The 16,867-nt window shown below is 35.8% G+C and overlaps 2 protein-coding genes across 6 annotated transcripts; both read right to left on the bottom strand.

Annotated features, from left to right (window-relative positions):
* Positions 1 to 600: 600 nt before the first annotated feature.
* On the bottom strand, positions 601 to 6,574 carry LOC149733310 (putative G protein-coupled receptor No9). Its single transcript, XM_089881242.1, has 8 exons — positions 5,176 to 6,574; positions 4,275 to 4,512; positions 3,687 to 4,021; positions 3,248 to 3,385; positions 1,574 to 2,985; positions 1,375 to 1,511; positions 1,063 to 1,109; positions 601 to 717 (listed from the first exon to the last, which is right to left on the bottom strand). Exons 1-5 carry the CDS (start codon positions 5,365 to 5,367, stop codon positions 2,794 to 2,796), a joined length of 1,095 nt encoding a protein of 364 aa, XP_089737368.1. The 5' UTR covers positions 5,368 to 6,574; the 3' UTR covers positions 601 to 717; positions 1,063 to 1,109; positions 1,375 to 1,511; positions 1,574 to 2,793.
* Positions 6,575 to 6,712: 138 nt separating this feature from the next.
* On the bottom strand, positions 6,713 to 15,128 carry LOC149733309 (uncharacterized). Of its 5 annotated transcripts, none has more exons than XM_089880473.1 (11): positions 14,267 to 15,128; positions 12,327 to 12,515; positions 11,847 to 11,979; positions 11,411 to 11,580; positions 10,952 to 11,182; positions 10,226 to 10,450; positions 9,582 to 9,763; positions 9,241 to 9,319; positions 8,840 to 8,923; positions 8,447 to 8,500; positions 6,713 to 7,942 (listed from the first exon to the last, which is right to left on the bottom strand). In XM_089880473.1, the coding sequence occupies exons 2-11, from the start codon at positions 12,478 to 12,480 to the stop codon at positions 7,539 to 7,541; spliced, it is 1,716 nt and encodes a 571-aa protein (XP_089736599.1). In that variant the 5' UTR covers positions 12,481 to 12,515; positions 14,267 to 15,128; the 3' UTR covers positions 6,713 to 7,538. The 5 variants fall into 5 exon arrangements, with proteins under 5 accessions (XP_089736599.1, XP_089736598.1, XP_089736596.1 ...); XM_089880472.1 differs by lacking the exon at positions 14,267 to 15,128 and adding an exon at positions 13,038 to 14,260; XM_089880470.1 differs by lacking the exon at positions 14,267 to 15,128 and adding an exon at positions 13,042 to 14,260.
* Between the last annotated feature and the right edge of the window lie 1,739 nt (positions 15,129 to 16,867).

The following is a 16,867-nucleotide window of genomic DNA, read 5'->3' as shown; positions in this document are numbered from 1 at the left end:
ATAACTCAGATATATAAATATACTAAAACAATGTTTTTGTGCCGATTTCACACTTAATTAAGGTCATACTGACCTCTGCCCATCTTGCTTAAAGTTTATTTCTCAGTTTTTCTCACAAAACCAAAACTAATTTTATGAAACAAAATTCAGTACAAAATATTTCAGTCTATTTTAACCACTGGATTGATGATTCAAACTCGCAAACCACAAAAATTGGCAGTTTTAGTATGAACTAGCGAGCATTAAAAACGAAAGTCTTATTATTATGTTTTTTCAGCTACTTAACAAATGTTGTAATCGTTCAACACCGAATTTTAATATTTATAACAACAGTGACCGCCTTTGCCACGAACTTTATTGGAGAGCGAGAATACTTTCAAATAAAACTATTTGTCTGTTTTGTCCGGATTTCGCTGTCGCATGCGGAACTCGGTAATGCGTTTGCATCATCTTCGCAAGCGAATTCGCATGCCGGATACTGTGTACAGCCATCTTAATACGCTTGTTCATCCGCCAATTGGTAACCGTTAAAAAAAGTTGTAAAAAGTCCCATTTTACCCCACGTCCCAACTTATTCCCTTAAGTTTAACAAACACAAAGTATGGCTGCTGTTTATTTATTCAATGCCACTGCAACCTTTAAACGATTTTTACTCTTGTGGTTTTTCTTGCATTTCGTCATTGTCCATATCTCCATGCGGTTCTTCGTTGAAATTATCTACAAATATTAAATAAATGAAAACAATGCAGTGCTATTGTTGGTTGGATTGCTATTAACCGGGTGTTTAAGAAATATCAACGCGAATATTTTTTGTTCACCACCAAATGGGACGAGAAAATAGAACGAAAACATTTCCCGTCTTGCCCCACCCTACTTTAAAACATATTTTAACTCCATATTTTCGTTTTTTTCTACCTACAATTTTAAATCCCATTAAAGCAACCATAAGATAATAATAATTGCCGATAAATTGTTAAACGACCCACACGTTTACAATTATGATACATACAGCGTATATAGAGTTATTCATATCGAGATATGTTATACTGTGTATATAATCACCTTGTTGCTGTTCTTCGGCACCTTCCTGGTCTCCATAAAAACAACGTCTGTAAAGAAACGGTAGTTTTTAAACGAGTATTCCATACACAGTAGTTAGCGCGCTATTCTCCACTTAAGAGTGAACATTTAAGGCTCGTCGCAGCTGCTACAATTGTAAGTGTATATGTTTTTATGCAAGACACTAAACGGCAATTTGAATTTGTCTTCTGTGTCCTGCTTTGCGAAGATAAACAATTTGAATGAATCTAAATATTCAAATTTTCAAAACGCTCAACCGAATTTAAAATCATCATAAACCAAATACTTGCATACCTTCTGTAGAAACGTCTCCTGCAGTATAGAAAGCGTCTACGGTAGATGAATCTTCTTCTTCTTCGACGGAATGACTCGCTGACGTCAACCAGCAGCATGCAGACGACGAGCAAACACAACAAAGCCTTCGTATTCATCTGAATATACAACATATATGTTACAACAAATAGTTTATAACTCATCAACAGCATAAGCTTACCTTGTACAGTTGGTAGGTTGGTATGTGTTCATTATGCCTCACGTCGTCTCAATTTATATCTTCTGCCAACTATTGTCTGCAAAATAAAAACAATGAAGGGAATTGCCGACTATTGTCTGAAATAGAATCAATAAAGATAAACCTTCTTCCTCTTCCCCAGGCCCCCGAAATTGAAACTTTATATTTTCCTGTCTAGAAGGAAGTATGATTGTCTAAGCATAGCAAATATAGCAAACTTAGTCGTGTGGGCGCTTTTCAATTCAATGCTATATATCTGCAGCTATTTCATTGCAGCACAAGCACAGTTATTACACAGCTTTTTAATACATAGTCGTTTGAAATAAGATGGTACCTGTTTTTATTCTCTTTTTTTACATTAGATAAACAAAAAATACTTTTCGATTTGCACGCCTTTATCCCCACTACCGTACGTTTTCTGGCTTCCCGCTTCGTACCCGAAAGTCATGGGTTCAAGGCTCATCGCAGCTACATTTGTAAGCGTGTGTACTCTTGTGCGAAACACTTAACTGCAATTATTTTAACCCAGTAGTTCCTTATGGGTTGTCAAAATTGTCAGCCATACTAAAAATAATCACAAACAAAGTTGGTATACAGTAGGGTGGGGGAAGATGGGACACCTTTAGCACATAATATCTAAATATCCTGATCGTGTTTTAAACAATTAACAGCGGTATATGGAAGTCGTAAGGATGCGGTTTGATAATTATTTAAATGTTCTTTGTTTACTATCAAATGTGACCAGAAAATAGAATGACAAGGTGTCCTATCTTCCCCCACCCTACCGCATAACTGTTCGTGTATTAAAGGTAGTATGACGTAGTTACACAGAATGACCGATCGTTATTCCATTCCCAGTACAGACCATATGACGTAATTAGCACAACAATGTTGTAGCTTAACCCAACATTATGTCATTGCTGTAACCCTATATGCGTGTCAGCATATACGCCCAAAACCAGCAATTCTTTGCTTATTCTTAAGGTTTATATTAGGGTGAGATAAGATGGGACAGGTTTTCATTCTCCTCTCGTTCCATCCGGCTGTTAAGTAAGAACATTCAAAAAATTATTTACTGCAGTTCCGCGTCGATGAAAATTGTTGTTTATTGCTCAATACGCGATCAGGAAATATTAAAGTTGGGGCTAACGGTATCTTTTCCCGCGGTATTTGTATGTCCATACAACAATATTTGTTATTCTTCAGGTATGCAAACATCTTCTCAACGAGTTCTTTTTAGTTTTCAACTTTTTATATTGCATGGAAACTTCTTTTCGCAACGATCTATCCGTGTATGTGTACACGAATGGATTTACTGCCGAGTTACAAATACCAAGGAAGAACATGTAAGATCCTGCCAAGAGTTGCAATTGACAGCTTGAGCCACAGAAAGCCTGAAATGTATTGAATAAATGTGTGTATATGACACTTTACGGCTGTTGCTTCAACTTAGTGGTCCTTAATAGATTCTCTAAACTGTCAACCATACATTAAAAATCAAATGGGCACGAGGTGTATTAAACAGAACACCTGTGTTATAACGACTGCCACGCAAGGATAAATAGCATCATTACTCGTAAACGATTGCGGGCCAAGTTGGCTGACCACTGTGTTAGTATTGGCACCAGAGAAACAATGTAATTATGTTTGAATTACCTGCATGCACGATACGATTAAAAATGGTCCCCACAACACAACATAGGAACTAATCATTAAAGCTATTGTTTGCAAAGCCCGTATGTCCGCCATACTATTTCTTCGAACAACATTGTGACCTTTCGAATATTTGCGAACCTGAAACATTTAGAGTGCATTATAGAGGTGCAGGTTTTTTCGGCTTTAAAAAGATTTGATTCAAAGATTGGACCATGATTAAAAAAACAAAACCTTTTCGCAAGAAAGTAACTCAGTCTAATACAGTAGGCTAAAATGAGGAGGAGGGGACACTTAAGCACATATTCCCCCATATTTTAAACAGGTTTATTAGTTAATAACAGTTTGGACGGGTGATTTATGCAGTAAACGTCCCATATTACCCAATGTTCCACTTTCCCCACTCTACTATAAGCGTCGTTCTAATATATGTCAACGTTACCTGGGAGAAAAACGATTGTGTATGCTGTGTATGCGATGGTGAGGTGCCGCTTGTGGAAGAAACCGTATCAGAACATGGTAGGATAAAACCAGTAGATACAACCTTGTATTGCGCAGCCATGTTTGCGTGTAACTCATTCACACTGCTGGTGGAAATCACAGAAACCGTTGTCCCGGGAATTTCAATATAACTAGATTCATATATTGATGGATTTGCAACAGATGTTGAAGTTCTTGTGCAAATGTTGTTGTTTCTTCGAGTAAATGCGGGAGATTCTGTTTTCCTATTTGTTGTTACGGTGAAACTGTCCATTACTTTCCTATGTTTTTTCGAAACTAAAAATAAAATATGTTTATTAAACATGGATTTTCTGGTAAGTTTCAATAAAAACATAACACTGTCCACACATGTCATCCAATTTTTATTTCAAATGTTTCAGTTTAAAAACTGAAACTCTAGTGATGCCAAAGTTAAAATCACTCGTCGCTTTTCGATCGGATTTAAACGTCTCTATTTTAATAATAAATTCGATTTTTTGTTTGTTTGTATGTAACTTTCAAAATGCAGATGGGAATCAAATGTGTTTGTTTATATTCAATAATTCATTACCTTGATATAATTTAAAGTACATGTACAGAACAAGTGAAACTTGTGGTACAAATGTTCCAATGCAAAGGAATGCCACGTATGTAGGATCCACTATGTATAAAAACGAACACACACTTCCATTTTTCAAATATTCTTGTTCCGATATATTCCAACCCATGAGAGGAGAATAACCAACAATGCAGGCGGTTATCCAAATGATCATCACGATCACAAGAGCCTGTATAATGGAAAACTGTGCGTATAAATGAATTTAGTAGAGTGGGGTAATACGGGACACGATTTTTATTCCCTTTTCGTGTCTCATTTTGTTTCAAACATAGGATATTTAGAGAAACATACAACTGTATCATCGCAACTGTAAAATGTCGTTGATATTGTCATAATACGATTAGGAGTTCGAAATATCGTGTGCTATCAGTATCCCATAATACCCCACAGTATACTACTGTACAACCTGGACATTAAACATGTATTGATGTATTCCGTTTCATTAAAAGCGTTAAAGGTGGGCAGGATATACTTGGTAGTAAAATATATGAGTCGATTAAACACACATACAAGGGTAAATATGACTTGGTCGGTCAACATATGCTGTAAGTAGAAACAGATGAATGACTGCGATATTTCATTCTTGCGTGACGAGTCAACAACAGTCGGTGTAACGTGGGTGTTTTTAATCCTATATATTAGTCTAAAAAGATGTTTTGGCTGACAAATATACAAAACATAAGGTATCACTGGATTGGGGCAATTGCCGTTCAGTGTTTTGCTCAATGACACAGCTACCCACAAATGGTAGTAGTGACGAGCCTAGAACCGTAACCTCTGGGTTCGAAGCCATCCAAGGCGTGTTAACAGTATATTGTGAAAACAAACTCACTCTTTTCCAATTTAAGTATATGTCGTATTTGAGTGGGTGCATGATCATAAGATATCGATTGATGCAAATAGTTGTCATGGACGCTACAGACCACACACATGGCATCGTACAGTTGGTTATTAGGACAAGACACTTGTTGTACGAAGTTCCAATTGAAAATGAACGACCACCCTGAACGTCTAGAGATATCATTGCTGCAACACCAATCTAAAATAAATAGATCTTTGTTGATCGTACCGGCACCATATAGCACAGTGACTTGCGTCTATGGCTTCTATAATCAAGGCGTTCTATATAGGTTTGTCGCTGCTACCATTTTTACTACCGTGTGTGTTCTTGTACAAGACACATAACGACAACTGTTCCAACTCAGTAGTCACTAAAGGATTGTCTAAACTGTTAAATATAAAGTAAACAATAACCCACAAAGTTGCGATAAACCGTAAGCGGGTACTATGTGTATACAGAACACACCCATGTAACGACTGTTGTTGCCCCGCCGTGCGAGGATAACAACTATTCTGCATAACTTTTCCTTTAGATCGTTTTAAAGATAAACTAATATGTCTCAGAAGTGACAAAACTAGAGGATAGAACAAGAAACTTTAATATAATATCAATTGATATGTTATAAGCAAACAAAAATATATTTAAAAAGATTCCACTCACCATAATATCAGCCACTGATAAATTAAAATTGAAAATACAACTAATCTTCAGTCTTCTACTGTTGGTGTGTGCGGAACTTCGGTGTAAAATCTTACATACGCTCACCATAACTATCGAGTTAGTTAATACTATCAGGGCGACTAAAATCATCAGCAATAAGCCAAGAATGTGATCATTAATGTCTGGTAGGCGGGTTCTTTTGCAGTCGCAGAAGTCGTTTTGAATGAAATCGAACTGTATAATGCTTGCATCGTCCTTGTATGCAGATGTGGTTTGTACAACGCAAGGACAATGAGTTGTGACATCAACAGGATATCCAGTGAAAGTTTCATCTTCGTTTTTTGGGATGATTGACAGCTGTCTATCATATGATTTCATGAGCTTCTTTTGATCATGAAACTTTATCTCAATCATATTAGTTTTACTGTCTATCTTTACGCAGACTTTTTTCAAATTAAAATCTAACTGCTGTTGAATTGAATTGTGTATTACATTGTATCGTTTGAAGTAACGATCACTCAGTTTACCGAGTCACTTATTTTACTTGTGTTTTATATGTAGGCGTGTTTTTATGACTGTCGGTTTACCTTCACTTTCCGTCTTTTCGCTTTTCTAAACTTTAGTAGCTATAGTTGGTTTACATGGGTATTGCTGTAGTTCTGTCTTGTATTAGCGTTGGACAAGGCAAACAAACCAACCCCATCAACTCGTAAACTATAGCCGGATATAGCAGTATTTTGAAGGCCGTTGTTACCAATACATAACATAACATTTACCACGTTCATACAAAACGTCACTTATAAGAATTATTGATTAGGAAAACACATGATGGCCGTATTAATTGCCATCGCTTCTCGTTATGAATAAATAAAGCTTACAATTCCTTTTATTTTCACTTTGGTAAATATTGACAAACAGAATATTAATAATTTCTCAAGGTTTAGTCGTCCATATGCCAATCATAAAATGGGAATTTAAATTAACACAGTTTTATTTGTATACAAATATATATAAAGATGGTCCATGTTTTCAATTTATGTTGCTCCATTTAAATATTTACATAATTATACAACCATATCTTTGTCAATTGTTAAAAACACAACTGAAACAAACACGGTATCATTGACAAAAGTATCCCATCTTACCCCTCGGTACTTTTACACATAACTATGCGGTAGGGGACAGCATAGCTAAACGCCATTTTCTTACCGCAAAAGAAAAAAAATAAAATATCTAATTCACAGGGCATTTAAATTTACAGCCATTTAAAGCAACAAGAAAATAACGCAATTGGTAACTTTTGGATCAAGTGACACACTTGCAAAACAGTCAATCAATTTAACTTATTTATCCTCGCTTGGAGGGACAACGATATATTCTTATAACACGGGTGTTATGTTTCATTCACTTCGTGCCCGATTACGAGTTACCACGTATGACTTTACATATGTAAAGTCTAAAATAAACATTGTTTACGTGTATAATAAAACGGTGAAATGGGAGCTACTCATGTATGTGCTACAAGCATATATATATGAGTTATGTATTAATTTTAAATACATGCTATTAGATCAAGGCAGTGTGCTTTTAGGAGTGAATGAATTTATTTTAACGCCTTGCGCTACATTGTAATCGGTAACCCGTTTTATGAAGAACTCCCAAGACAACATAAAGGTAGTTTATAAACTTGTTGATTACATTTTCGGAAGATATTCGCCGGTTTGAACTACCTGCTGCTGAGTTTGATTTACAGTGCTGGGAAATAACAATTTAACTTCGTTGAAAGGACTCTGCAAGTTTTTCTTCACCGCTAGCGGCGTAAAAGAATTAGCAGACGCCGATAAACACTGGGGACCAAAATCCACCAAACCTAAATCTTTATTGTTCATCTGCTTTACGCAAACCGAATCTCCAAACTCGAATTTGCTTTCTGACCCTGGTATTCCGCTGTCGGGAGATAATGGACCAGAATTGTTAGAAGCTAGAGATGTCTGACTGTCAGATGATCGTCTGCTCACACTACTCGTGATACCCGAATCAACAAACGCTTGGGTCTCTGCAGCAACATTCACTCCTATGTCGTCTTTTCGACAGTAACCTACACAGTGATCACGTGTTAACATGCATATACAGTAAAGAAATGAATGTAGCTTACTTTATCATCACGTGCGCGGGAACACGAAAGTTGTATATTCAACTTTGTGTGTATTTTTTTCTCTATGACTAACAATTTTTCGTCAGCACTGCCACCATTGTGGCGTATATATCCCTGAGCAAGACACCCTAAATTACAACTGCTCTAACTTACTGATCACATATATATAGGTTGTCCAAATAGTCGGCCACACATTAAAAAAAATATCGAAAGATTCTAATAAAACAAATCTAAAAGTGACTCACTTACAAACTAAAACAGAACACCCATGTAAAACGTTGCCTCGCCACGCGAGTATAGACCAAGTTACATTCAATCATTAATATATTGTCATACGGAATTGAAACCAAAATCCGACTCCCATTGTTCCATAGTCAATAGCTATGGTTGCGGTTAGAAACACCATTAGTGGTTCGTATACAAGATACAATTAATATAATCCCATACCTTCTGTTAAACAACCATTCCCTTCTTGAAAGGTGTTGGGTGCGGCGGGGGCGTCTGTAAAACAAAACGAATACAGTAACGAATCTCTTTGAATACAGTAACGAGTATCTAGTATATACAGCAAATGAAAGGTGATTGAAAACCACAGTTGTTAAAACACTCTATAGGGGTAAAACTATCCCCGATTGAAAATGTAAATTTACGTGTGGCTGCTAAATCTACAATTATCAAGTTAATATCCCAAATTATTTGCTTTGGAACCTAAATCAGGCTTGTCGATTTAATACAGATAACCTCGCTTGGTTGAATACAATACAGCTTAATCTGTGGCCAAAGGAAGTCTTTAAACATTTAGTCAACGACGTTTTCCTGCTGTGTAATATAAACGCTTACCAGATACAGCTTGTGATGAAAGAGGGGGTATGTTTGTTTCTTTACACGGGTGTTGTACCGCTTGCACTGGGGAAGCGACAATAGCTGTCAGTAATATGATGCTGGAATTAAATACTAGGAAACGAATAAACCACATGACTTAGTATCATGCCGGTTCATGCAAATATGTTTATCTGCTATATAATGGATCGGAATAGGAGGTGAAGCAGAAGCAGGTAAAATCAACCCACAACTAATTATGTTTACGTGCAAAACATATATGAGTAATGCATGATACTGACGTAGTGTGTATCGAACCAATCAAGAAGCCGTTTCATAATAAATCCCATACGTGGCTATTTAAATATCGGAAACAATTTTGTCAAAAGTTCGATATTTTATTACAGCAACCATAGTTTTACCTGCAAACCCACTTTCGTAAATTTCTTTTTCCTTACTGTCGACAAAGATATATTTCAAATCTGAACGATTGAACATCCCCTGTCACAAACAAGCTGCATTATTCTCCCACAAAGTAACATACATGGTAACACAGACTTATTTAATGCATTAAGAATATGTGAATTTTGACTGCAGTATACGTTCATGAATAGTAAGGTGGGGGCGGGACATTAAATAATCTTAGCCCTGCGACTTTCAAACTACGTTGTTTATTGTTGATACCATGGTCAGGAAATGCGGGATTTTAATCTTAATGGTGTCCCTTCTTACCCCACGGAACCATAAATATAATATTTCTCACTTGTGTGACGGGGTCAATCTTTTTCGTATCTTTGAATAGTTTAACTTGCACAGCACAAACCGGGAAACCAAAATAAACAAGAAAGGCAAGAAATACCATTCCTACAACGGCCACAATAACAACAATGAAGGTGAATTCAGTATTGGCTGAGACTTCTGGACGATTATCCACGGCTTTTGTCACTGAATAAATACAGACGTAATGAGTTGTTATGGATAGATTAACATTAGGTGGAAAACGGCTGTGGTAAAGTGGTCTTTGGGTTCAAGCCTCGTCGTTGCCACTATTGTTGGCGTATGTGTCCTTGGGCAAGACACTCAACGACAATTGCTCCAACCCAGTGGTCACTAATGGGTTGATAAAATTGTAAGCCATTTATAAAAACAATCACATACGTGGTATAACTCGTAAGCGAGCACGAGGTGATTTATTCTCTAGTCCGGCGATTCTAAAATACATTGTTAATTGTTCACAACACGCCCAGGAAATATTAAATATGCGCTAACGGTATCCCAACTTGCCCTACAGTACTATATATGATGTATATAGTCACAACAATTTATGTAATAATACACTTATATAGTTTGCATGTAAGACTAAGCGTATTGTAAACACTGCATTACATTTTAATCCAACACCATTACCTTCCGGTTCAATACATCGGAATTGAAAGCCTGACCACTTCCTCATACAGATATAGTCATTAGTTGGTGACGTCATGTCGAAAAAACTACTGGCATTGCCAAACTTTTGGATTGTACAATTGTCAACAAACTCTTTTGGTAGCGTCCTCATATCAAATGCCTGGCGTTGAAACAGAAGATCGACCGCTTTTCCACTGCTGTTGTGTGCATATTTCAAAACAGTTTCTGTGTCAAAATTATTGTTTTAAGTTTTTGTATAACAGAGAAAAATGTAACACACCCCGAACAACCTTTATTATTTATCGTTTCGGAAACTATAGAGAAGTTCATATAATTTCAAAAAACGTATGAAAGCAGGAACCAACAGTGAAGGGCAGTCGTTAAAACGTACTGCGCATAAAAAGTGCGGGAAGAGTCAGTTGCGGCAATTGAAACCATTGTTTTAGTTGTTGTTTTTATATGATCTTCGTTATTGTGATAAAAGATAAAACATTTGGTTTTATAGTATAGGGGGTGGGTAAAGATGGGACACATTTTTATTATATTTTCATGTCCCATTTAATAGTAAACAAGAAAACTTTCTGCAAAGAATTATAAAACAGCATTCTCAAGACTACCACAGACCGTTGGTAATTGTTTAAAACACGATTAGAATATTTGGGTATTATTTGATGAAGGCGTCCCGTATTTCCTCATCCTACTATATAAATAAGTAGTTATTATTACCTTCATTTAAATAGAAAATACACGCCTCCTTAAATGCATTCCACATTCCACTTTTCTTATGTGTAATAAACCCCTTCTGACTTGTGTACTCGGTATGTACTTCATCACGAAACGTATACTTATCATTCAATTTGTCGTATACAAAACATGTGGCGTTGAACCGCTTACGAAAATCTTCTTGTTCCGCTGTACCGTTTGCGCAATACCATATAAAGTCTTTCGGTTGTTGTTCTAAAACAATAATTGGATGAATGTATAGTAAGATGCTGGTTTCATGCGTTTGTAACTTTGTGGGTGATTGTTTATTGGAGATGTTTCCCTTTTTCGTTATATATGGCTAGCAATTTCTATAATTTATATTAGGAATCACTAGGTTGAAAAAAGTTGCAGATGCTTGCAGTCGTAGGACAAACAACTTGGGGAACTTTTATTAAAAGGAATATATTTCTAAAAGCTTACGTTCTCTAACTGGACATTTTATCGTGTGATAATATTGGTGGGCACACAACATCTTTTTGTTTTTATCTTGTACGAAATAAACCAGCTGTTCAGATGGTTCGCAATGTTTGGGTTGACAAGACATTTGTTCAAGTTTGACTCCACAGCAACCTTCCACGAAACGATTGTCTCTGCAAATTTTGTAAAATATTTAAACCTAACTTTCGGGTATTTAACTTAAAGTATAAGGTGGGACAAGTTTTCATTCCCATTCCTCGTCCTACTTGATGGAAAACAAAGCATATATTCACAAAATTATACAACAACCGTAACTCTGCGAAAATAAAATGGCTTAAATTAGAACAGAGTCGAAAACAATAACAATGATCATATTAATCAAAAAGACTGTGATTTTCTGAAAGGATAAATAGCAGCGTCCACAGTTCTAATTACTCACCTAATGTTTTCGTTATAAAGAACAATAGATATTGAATCAGCTTCACAGAAAGTTTTATTATACCGCCATGTAAAGTTTGTGGAGTTGAATTCGAACTTACAAAGCTGTAATTTGCTTGAACAAAACTTCAAATCTGTAAACACAATTTATCACAACTATCTCGCGACTAAAAGAATAAATGATTGAATGTATGTAACTTGTTTATTAACGACAGTCGTTATAACACGGGTGTTCTGTTTCATACACCTTGCGCCCGTTTACCAGTTACCACGCATGTAACTTTTACTTATCCTTGCGTGACAGTGCAACCAGAGTCGTAATAACATATGGGGGTTCTGCTTCATACACCTTATGCCAGCTTACGTGTTACTATGTAGGTAACTTTGTGGGTGATTATAGACAACCCATAAATAAACCAACGTATTTGAGCAACTTACCTTAAGTGTGTATGAACTTCAAGGAAATCAAATGTCTACTTACCCTTATTATGGTCGTATTTAACACAGCTGTCGCATATTCCATTAGAATTGTCACCAGTTGAGTTGGAACACTGGGTAATTTTAAAGTTTGGACCTCCGCACGAATAATCAATACATAACAAACAAAATATCAAGGATGCAAAAGCAAGATTCATTATTTTCACAGATATAAAACTTAAACGACTTGTTTCTGTAAATGGTTTGTGATTAGAATTGATTTAAACGTAATCTTTAAAGTATGTGTTGTGTTCCAAATGTATAACTCACAAAGTTTGGTAACTCGTAAGCTTGCACGATGGTGTATATGAAACAGAACACCCGTGTTATAAAGATCATTGGCCCGCCACGCGTGGATAAATACAAGTTATAAGTACCGCCTGTGGATTAAATGAGGTGAAGTTGTTACTTTTGTCCTCTGCACCACACAACTTAGATACTACAACAACACATTTATCAAAAAAATATTTTCCAATACAGTATAATACTGCCCAACTGATTATACGCCTTCCTTGCGCTGTGGGGTAAGATGGGACAGCCTTTAAAGTCGCAGGGTTTTTAAAATTCCCTAAATATTCTGCGTTTAGTACCAATTGGTCGGGAAAACAGAGTGAAAACGTAAACCATCGTACCCCACCTAATAAATAACCTCTTACGACAATAATTTATAAAAAAAAAACAGTTAATTATTAATCAACGCATGATTGCAACTCACTCACAATAACCGTCTGCACATATTGTTACAACAACTCTCCATGGTATGTCATGCATCAACACAATATACGGATGTGTTAGAACATATATAGACGTCGCTTGATGCGGTTAGCTGCCTGCAGGTGTTGCTGGCTTGCACGTCACTTCACATCAAAACAATCTGATTTCCGATACATGGTTGTCTTCCAGTCAAGTAATCCGAACCGACCGCTCACTACTAATCCAATCATGCAGCAGCAAGCCTCACATGTTACAACCCAACACGGGAAATAAAACAAAACGACGGTTTTGACACGCACGATGTTTATGTAATAATTGTAGAATTGGAAAGCATAAATAAATTGGAGAAAATGTAATAAATCAAAATGCGAAAAACGTTTAGAGTAAGATGGGGTAATATGGGACATGTTTTCATTCTTATTTATCATTCCGTTTGGTGGTAAACACAGAATATCTACGGAATTGAATAACCGTATAGTCGCACGACTCTAAAAGGGCATTGTTAATTGCTCAATCATAAGCAGGAAATATGGTAATTAGGTGATAAGTGTATCCCATCTTACCCCACACTTTTATATGTTATCCCATCTTACCCCACACTTTTATATCTATTTACATGTTATATAAAAGTTTGAGATATAAAGATCATAGAAACTGCTCCACGTTAAAACAGAACTACACGCATATTTTTAATATTCCACAAAAACTTGTCTTGGACCTGAAACTCAAACTGTTTTTTTTTTCTTGCAAGCAAATTGTTTTCTGAGACTTTTTTCGTTGGTTTAGCTTAAGTTTTAACTTAGTTAAAAATCGATATTTCTAAATAAATACACTGAAGCACTATTAACGGCAGCATGAGAGAAATTTAAAGGTGAAAAATTACCGCCAATAATATGACGTAACACTTCTCCATTGTTGGAGAGAACGAAAGTCATTGAGGCGTGTCCAGGGAGATCATGGGTTTTAAAATATGTCGGGTCTATATACTGTTCATGGTCATCATCCCAGGATTAATATACATAAACGATACATTAAACTTTATGTATATTACTGTGGGATAAGATGGGATACCGTTAGCGCTGCTTTAAACTTCAAATTTCCAGATCGGGTTTTAACCAATTATCAACATTCCTTTAGAGTTGCGGCGCTACGATTTTATAATCCTATGAATATTATTATTTACCAGAATAAAAATAGAAACATCCCTATTTTTAAAGTTTTTATACTCACATATTAAAACAGTCGTAGCTCACTTGCATGCTCAACATCCACAGCTTAGCCCGCACGCGTCTATTACTACGTCGTTCATAAACTAATCGTTGTTCTGGAATACAAGGCCGTAAGCACGCGGCGGGTTAAAGCTAAGGAAATGACCGTGGTTGGATTAATGACTTGGCGGGATGTAGGGTGTAGATGCCACCGCAATAATTTATAATAATATTCGTCCACAGCATATTTCCCTAGCAGTAAATACAACATGAGCTAAGCTATGTAAAGTCTCCAACTAATTTAATTGGGTTACTAAAACGACATAAGAGATAAAATACAATTCATTTGAACTAAACATTTATAGTGGATTGTGGTAAGATAAAAACCTTTTTTCTTTGTGCTATTTGGTTTAGTAAAGCAAAAAAAATGAAAAAATTATAAACCGGCACCCCCCGGCTTTAAACTGACGTTGGTTATTGTTTAAAACACGATAATGATATCCGGATAATATGTGCAAATGGTGTCCCATCTTTCCCCACAGTAGTACATGTCTAACAAAATATGTGTGGCAAAAATATTTGACTAAGTGTGTTTTATCAACGTCAACAGAACCGTATAAATGAAAGATCGGGTTTTATCTTACAGTTTTCCCGCGAAAATTCAACCATAATAATAGCTTACGCGATCTTGACTAAAAATATCTGCTATCCAATTACTGCTTAAGGTAAGGCGATATACTTCAAACACTTTTAACACACGCAGGCTTGGCTATTTTGCATTTTAGCTGATGATTGTGACCTACTCAACAAATTACACGCGATGCAGTATTTTATCACAAGCATCGCATACTTGCCTTTGCTGTACAACTGGGTACACACTTACAATAAACCTCACAATCCAATGCAGCGTGAAGCGAGCTCTTTTTCTCCACCAGAAAAAGGCAGTGGTAGCTTGCAGCGCCAAGTAAACGAACCTTTCATATTATGTGCTTCAATTCAATAAACAATGGCGCTGACGTCACTGTGACGTAAATTTAACCGAAAGCAGGATAAGACTATCAGTAACAAATTTGAAAAATCTGTTCATGGTCAAGTTACTTTCCGATTCAATATATTTACTCCAAGTTAATCGTAAATTTGTCAAAACAAAATGGAATTTATGCCCAATAGACAATTATTTCACAACTGTTTTATATAAAATAAAACGTTTAAAATCAAAAAACAAAAAAGATTTTACAAACACAGAAGGTTTCGGTTATCTATCGACGTTATCATATATATGTTGTGCATCGCATGTGTTGACGGTTATAACCTTACTAGAGTGGGCGAAGTATAATTGATTTGGATTTCGATGTATCGTTTGAAAACAAATTAATTTTTCATGACTTGAAAAATAAGTGTGTTTGCGCAGCACCTATATAAAAGGGTGGAGTAAAATGAACTTGTTTTCATTCTACTTTCTCGTCTTAGTTGGTAGCAAACAAAGAATATTAAATGAATATGTAACCGTATCCTCATGACTCTAAAAACACGTTATTATTTCTTGAAAATATAAATATTGGATATTATCCGCAGCTATATTCCATCTTATACCACACAGTTCTATATTTGGTACATGATGCAACATGAATGTTCATATTGCTTACGAGTATGTATGCATGTTATGTCAAATGGTAATTCATTTTATATTGATGTCTCGCTTTGTACATTTGTAATTTGATCATCTCATGGTCAGATGCATGATGATATGTGTTGTGGTGAACCGACCAAATTTTTGCGGCTTCTCTTTTTCCCTAATTGGCTGAAACGTTGTATTAAATTACAATAAACACACTTATTGTATTGATTCGCGTTTCATCTTTACAAACCACACGCTGACACACAAAGTACTTTATATCGCAACTTGTTCGAAAAATTCAACTAAGTTATCAACTGTCGCTCTTCCCACACTTTTTATCCAGTTTTAACTGATGACGTTTTTTCTGTTTTAGTGTGGTTGATTCCCTTCTCATCGTTGTTTAAATGATATGTTCCTCGTTATAACTTTTATAAAGATAAATTAAAAATATAAGTCATGTAGCTATAACATCTAATTTATGTTTGCCATTTAAACAGATAAAATATTGGTTTTAACTAGGGGTACGTGGTGAACCATGGTCTAGCTAAAGCCATATATACGCCTGACTAAACATATATAGCTCAGTAGACAAAGTATTTCAGCCAAAGCCAAACGGCTCCGTTTAAACCTGAAAATGTAAGCGTGGGCGCAAATAGTTTCGACGTGATGATTCACACACATATATTCAAAGGATCAGTTTTGTAAAATAACCTGGAAACTATTTGTAACAAAATAACAACTCATTAAGTTTGGATAGAGCGCAAGGTTTATCACAGCAGGGTATATAAAAAACAACAGTAGTTTCATGACTTTGCGTTCATTAAATATCTAATGCTACCCTTGCTTTTCCCTTTATGTCATTGCTTTATTTTTTAGCGTTTTATTTTAACTGTTCATATTAACCTGACATTACTAAAGATGGGTTTACTTTTTAAACCAAAACGCTTAAGACAAAAATCATACATATGTGACGTCTGTATTAAAACCGGTCGTGCTTTAGGCACC

Source organism: Ciona robusta, chromosome 7 (genome assembly GCF_009617815.1).
Source record: "Ciona robusta chromosome 7, ASM961781v2".
NCBI lineage: Eukaryota > Metazoa > Chordata > Ascidiacea > Phlebobranchia > Cionidae > Ciona > Ciona robusta.
Note: the sequence above shows the minus strand (reverse complement) of the source record. Positions and strands in the feature narration are given on the sequence as shown.